Raw genomic sequence first — 6,267 nt, 5'->3', positions numbered from 1 at the left:
GAATGGGCATTACATCATGGCAAACTATTCTGTTAGCCCTAGTGATTTGTTTAAGAAGCTCTGTTGCGGCTGTCGGATAGGCATGAACCTGCTAGCCATAAGGTTAGCAGTTCAAACCAGCAACTGCTCCTCTGCTGGAGACCGGTAAGGCTGTACCTGTGAAGGTCAACAGTCTTGCAAACCACCCTCAGGAGTCTCCTCGCCCTTAAGGTGCGGGCTGACTTGATGGCAGTGGGTTTGGTTTTGAGCGGTTTATTGATTTGCGTGTCGTCCCCAAGACTGGGGCATCCAGAGACACAAGCCAGCAAGCCAGCAGGCAGACAGACATCTGCCCTTCAGGAGCGCACCATCAGCCCCTCTTCCTCCGCAGATACACGCACATCTGAACACCCTACGGAACTTGTCCTCAGTGCTAACCCAGCTCTGTCGCTAGGGTGTTCGGTGGTGTCGTGGACAGCGTGCTGACAACTGAAAACGATGTGCTCCGGGGAGCACCATGGAGGTGCTAAGAGGGAAAATACGTTCCCTGGCTGGGAATTTCTCGAATAGAGAGATCGGGTGAGAGGGTTGTGTAGGGGTTGGGGAATTTCCCCCCCTCCCCCTCCGCACCGAGTCGGAGGCCGAGCGGACGGTGTCTGCCGCGCAGGCTTTGGGATTTACCTCTTCCGCCACTGGGCGGCCCTCTGCGTTCCCCTTTCCCTGGTGCCTGGCGGCAATTACTCACTCGTGCAGTGGCACCCGCCTTCCACCAGGGAGCCTCGAATCGGCTCTCCCGCCCTCCCCCTCGCCCCCCCGCCCCCCCATCTGCAGCTCGCTGGCTCTCTCTTTCTCCCTCTGTCTCCCTCTCCCTCTCTCTCCCTCTCCTATCGGAGCACAATGAAAGCCTGTGTATCGCCGTGACTCCGGCAGCGGAGCCAGTGTCAGCAAAGCGGCTAACAACAGACCAGAAAGAGAAAGGAAAATACAAGCGACTTTTTTTTTTCCTCTCCCATCTATAAAGCGGAGCATTACGAGATAGAAGCACATTGCTTATTGCGAGTCCAGACCCCCAGATCCACTGGCCGGGCATGGAGTGTACAAAAGTGGACAGAAAAGTGGCTGGACATGACTCGGTGCAATTTGCTGGAAGTTTGTAAGTTTGACCATCGTTTATAAATTACTCTCGGGAGAGTTTGCCTCTCTTGATACTGGGTGAGAATAGAGCCGGCGGGGTGGGTGAGGACTAGAAACGTAAGTGGGATAGAAAAAAATGTGGTGACGGAGCATTCTCGCAGTGGTTTGCGACTTCAGATTGCTTTCATTTAAAGCTAGGAAACGTTAGAGGGATTGAGGGGTTTGCCGGTGATTGGATTAGCTGAAGAAAAGAGCGTGGTCCACAAGCCCAATTACTGACACTGCTAACAATCGAAAACGCTGCCCCCCACCCTCCCCGGGAGAAGACAGACCGACGTCCACGGTGCCCCCTACGAGGAGAAAGCCGGGGCGGAGAGGAAAATGAAAAGCCCACAGACGGCTTCCTTTGCCTCTTGCACGTTTTGAACATTGACTTCGAAAATCTTCTGAAACAGCACTTTGAAAAAAGAAAAAGATTAAACCCGAGAACAAGTCAAGGCTGTGGGGTTTACACAGACCGCGGTAGAAATGGATTTCTCCGCAAAGACAGCCCCATAAAGAATTTCTTTTTTCCCCAAACAAGTAGGCGAGGGGGGGGTCCAGCTCCCATGAATACCTCTGGCGATTCCCTTTGCGGTCTGTTTCTGCCTCTCCCTGGACAACCCCTGAATTCTTGATCTGCCCCCCAGATCGAATGCTTACAAAGTACCTAGTGGCTCTTGTCAACTTGGGGGTGGGGAGGGTGGGAGAGGGTAAAATCCACGAACTCTACCCAACTTCTCCAGAGCTGTCAAATGCAATTAGAGTAAGTTGGATAGGGGCTTGTTTCCAACTTAACCTCTCCAATTGGTTTCTATTCTTTCTCCCCACTCTCTTTTTACTAGCTCCCCTCCCCAAAACCTTCTCCACCAGCCCCCCAACCTCTGAAGACCTCTATTCATGTGGCCCTGAACATTGAGCTCACATTGGCAAAAACAGATTTGCTGGTAATAGACAACAATATCCTCCTTCCACCTCACCGCCCTAAAGGCAGCAATCCTTGTGTCCAGGAACATGGGGGACACAGCGCCCCCACAGGCCCCTGCCGGAGGGCTAGGAGGGGCCCCCGGGGCGGGACTCCTTGGAGGGGGCTCAGTCACCCCTAGAGTGCACAGTGCCATTGTGGAACGCCTCCGGGCTCGGATAGCCGTCTGCCGCCAGCATCACCGGAGTTGTGAAGGACGCTATGAACGGGGTCGGGCCGAGAGCTCAGACCGGGAACGGGAGAGCACCTTGCAGCTCCTGAGCCTTGTCCAGCATGGCCAGGGAGCAAGGAAGGCTGGCAAACACACTAAGGCCACCACCACTGCTGCCACCACCACAGCCCCTCCACCGCCCCCTGCTGCCCCACCTCCAGCTTCTCAAGCAGCAGCAACAGCAGCGCCACAGCCCCCACCAGACTACCACCATCACCACCTGCTGAACAGTAGCAATAATGGTGGCGGTGGTGGGATCAACGGAGAGCAACAGCCACCGGCTTCAACCTCGGGGGACCAGAGGAACTCCGCCCTGATTGCGGTAAGGCACCTGGTTTTCTCTCTTTTTGTGAGGGCAGAGCTTGCCTTGGCCTAACTTAAGTAGATGGCTGTAGAAGGGGCCATGCGGCCATTGGCTGTGTTGGTTATGCTATGTTGGATTCTTCCTCATCAGGTACCTCTTGGCTCCTTCTTGGGCGTTCCTCCACAGACAGGACACTCCTGAACTGGTGGGGACCCTGAGTTTTTCCCAGCGGTGCGCTGGGGCCCGGGGCATGTAGAAGAGATGAAGGATACCAGTGGTCTTGCTTTGACTAGCCAGCTTTGATGAGGCCCAACAAGCCAGTCAGCAGCTTGAAAGCCTTTTATCAGTTCGGCTGACCTTTAGCAAAACCTTTTCTGTCTTGCTCCGTTCCTCCTGCCCTGTGAAGCAGGCCCACTTCTTGAGGTCAAGAGACTACATACAAATGGTGATCTAGCGCACAAAGTGATTCCCTGAGAGTTTTCTCAGTCCAAAAGAAGTGTGTGTGTGTGTGTGTGTGTGTGTGTGTGTGTGTGTGTGTGTAGGGGAATCACTTGAAAGATGGACCGGCGAGGACATATTTTGAAGAGACCCACCCCTTGGATGCCTATAGACGGTCTTGCCCCTTCTTCCCATCGAGCTTTTCATTACAGACACTCCAAGCTGGGAGTGCTGAGAGCATTTTTTCAAGTGAGCAATTGGCAGCCAGGGTCTACTGACATAGATGGCATCCTGGGAAGGACCTCATCTACAGCCATTCCTGGTGACAGGATATCAAACCCAAAAGTTCTGATTAAGTTGCTCTGAGGTATAGACATGCCCCATCCCACAGGGAGGATCCCTTGAATCACTGGCTCCTGGTGCCAGCTCCCCCAGTCAGGTGACAGCCTGCCCTGTGCAGGCTTCCCCCGAAACTGCTGGACCAGTGGCCTCTGGGTAGAAGGTGGAGCCCTACTCTGCAGCCCAGCAAGCTTCCTCCATTGCTAAGCTCTGCAGGGTCTGGGACGTTCTGCCTCTGCTGCCAGCACAGCCTCCGTTTATCCAAACCAGCCTTCCTAAGGGGCAGTGGCAGGAAAGGGCCGTGCAATCCCCAAAGTATTCAAAACAGCGAAAGGAGAGAAGGCCAGGCGCTGGCCGTACTCCTTATCCACAGGAGCCGGAAAGTGAGTTCTTACAGGAGGCATCCTCCAGCCAGGTCCACTGGAGCCGTCTTTCTGGACCCCCTGGCCCCTGGCTTGGATCTGTGGAGATGGTTTCCAGGAAGCCCCCAAGGCTAGGATGCTGCTCTTCTCGACCACCATACACACATTTGCATGGGATATCCAGGATAGCAACTTCCAACGCCAGCTTCCGATGAGGAATTACTGCTCATGGTGGAGTTGACCAGCGTGTCTATGAGAGTTTTATCCCTGAATCCCATTTGAGTAGCTCTTGACGGTCTAGTTTTCTTTTTCTATCACCTGCTTTCTCCCCACCTCTCCCTGGAATTCGCTGGGAGAGCAGTTGAAGTAAGTTCAGTGAAAAAGAGATGCTGGAGTGAAAGGGGGGGGGGGGCGAGTGTGTGCGGTAAAGAATTGCTGGAATAGAGAGAAGAATGGGGTTTGTGTGTGTGTGTGTGTCACCAGCATCTGCAGCCAAAAGTATCTAAATGCCTTGATTGTCCCCAGTAAATTTATAATCTGTCTGCAAGTCTCCTAATAATACGGCTTTGTGTGTTTCACAGTCTCCTGGTAAGTGTTTCTGGGGATGATACACAGAATGAGGCAACCAGTCCAAACCCGAGTGGAAAAGATTAATCTCCACCTCTGTGCCAAGACTGGACGGGCAGTTAAAGGACCAAAGTGAGCTTGTCCTGTCACTTCACCTCCCAGCCTCTGCCCAGCACCAGGGTGGCATGGCTGCTTAGGCTCTCACCTTTTGGGTTTGGCGTTTGCTCCAGCCAGTTTGGGAACACAAATGAGATGGCCTCTTTTTGCTGGGGGGCAGATTTCAGCATGTAAAATGAAACCAATGTCAGTGACTGTGAGACTTGAACAATAGCACTATCCAGGCGGAGAGGGGAGGGAGCGAATGAACGACTTCTGGGCCTTCCCAACTTGTAAAGGCTTATTGCCGCGGAAGCCGGAGGGGTGACTGCCTTGCCACCCCTGTTCTCAGAGGGGATCTGTTTTCTCCCTGCTAACCACCAGCCCTCTCTCGAAGCACTCCCAAGGAGAAGTACCTTCTCCTTCATAGTGATGGCGAGAGGAGAGCACTAGGAGGGAGAACGAGTTCTTTCTAATGGTTGCTTTTCACTGTACACGTGCGGCTGTGCAAGGGTTGCCTCCCCCTTACACACACACACACACACACACACACACACCCTCTTGGCTATTGGAAATTCCCTCTCCATTTTAGCTTCTAAATTTGGAGCTTTGTTACTTACTATCGTACTCGGAGATGCTGATGCCAGTACTGTATGAACCTGATAGCATTGTGTCCGAAGGGGGCCCTGGGCATTGGGGAATGATTCACCCAGGCGATTACATCGCAGGTCTCACTTCTCTCAGGCTCCTCGCATTTTTAGAGACACGATTCATTTTCAAAGGGCCTGTGTTCAGAATAAGTGTCAGGATTCTTCTTTCATTTGACTGCTGTTGGGTCCATAGCCAGATTTATGTGGTCTGAGTGAGTTGAATGTACTATGTGGCCATTAATGTTCTTCAGAGAAAGGGAGAGAATATTGATCATCTAAAATCAAATACTTATCAGTGTACATGATGAAAGCGCTATACCCTTTGTGCCTCGGTGCAATGCTTTGTCCGTATTGGGTAATATTGACTGGAAGAATGAATGAGCTGAAAGGAGGACTTGTGTTGAGACACTGTGGCCTTCGAGGCAATTTTATAACAACGGCATATGATGCCCGAGTTCTTTTGACAGGCCAAGTTTTAAGAACAATGCAAGAATAACCTCTGAGCCAGATCTAATTCTGTCCACATTAAGAGCCTAATTCTGAAATCCTTACACAGCCAGTTTCTTCATTTAGCTCAAGTATAAGTTCGGGGGGAAGCCCCACTGCAGAGATGCCAGGAATAAGGCCTTTCAGAGGGCACAAGATCATGGGGCTTTGAGCTGATGCTGCCCATCTAACCACTCTGATCAAGCTTCATGCTCCACATCATTTTCTGGTGACGTATGTTGAACTGTGAAACAGAATAATGACCGGTCCCTGGAAAAGTAAGGCTTAGAGCCTCCCTAAAGCGTTGCCAATCTTTACCCATTGCCTGGGACAAGTACTTTTCTGTTGTGTGGCCTGTGCTGCTAGGGTGCATAGGTGAGTGGTTCCCAGTTGTCTTTGGCTTTAGAGATGATCTGTTTTTCTAACGTGGTGTTGAGGAAAGCAAACAGAGCAGACAAAGAGTCTCCATCCCAGTTCTCTGCCTCCTTGGTCACTCACCAGCCCTGTGACCCAGGACAAGTCGTTTGACAGCCAGCTGTAAAACTGCGAGGACTGTATTGCTGGTGGAGAGAAACAGAAGAGCATGCACTTCCAAAGAGGCTGGCAAACAAGCTAAAACACTGCAGGCATGAAAGACATTATTAGTAGTATCGCTAACAATAAACTACTAAACAATG

General features: G+C 51.9%; 1 protein-coding gene across 1 annotated transcript in view; it reads left to right on the top strand.

Annotated features, from left to right (window-relative positions):
* Positions 1 to 1,909: 1,909 nt before the first annotated feature.
* LOC123522539 (mastermind-like protein 2) overlaps positions 1,910 to 6,267 on the top strand; it is a 278,150-nt gene continuing 273,792 nt past the window's right edge. The window contains exon 1 of the mRNA XM_045297731.1: positions 1,910 to 2,670. Within this exon, the coding sequence (XP_045153666.1) occupies positions 2,167 to 2,670 (504 nt within the window). The 5' untranslated portion in view covers positions 1,910 to 2,166. The remainder of the gene's footprint in view (positions 2,671 to 6,267) is intronic.

This window comes from Echinops telfairi, unplaced genomic scaffold (assembly GCF_000313985.2).
Source record: "Echinops telfairi isolate 266 unplaced genomic scaffold, ASM31398v2 ScPeMD7_7421;HRSCAF=8459, whole genome shotgun sequence".
Taxonomy (NCBI): domain Eukaryota; kingdom Metazoa; phylum Chordata; class Mammalia; order Afrosoricida; family Tenrecidae; genus Echinops; species Echinops telfairi.
The sequence above is the reverse complement of the archived record's forward strand: the minus strand, read 5'-3'. Positions and strand labels throughout refer to the sequence as shown.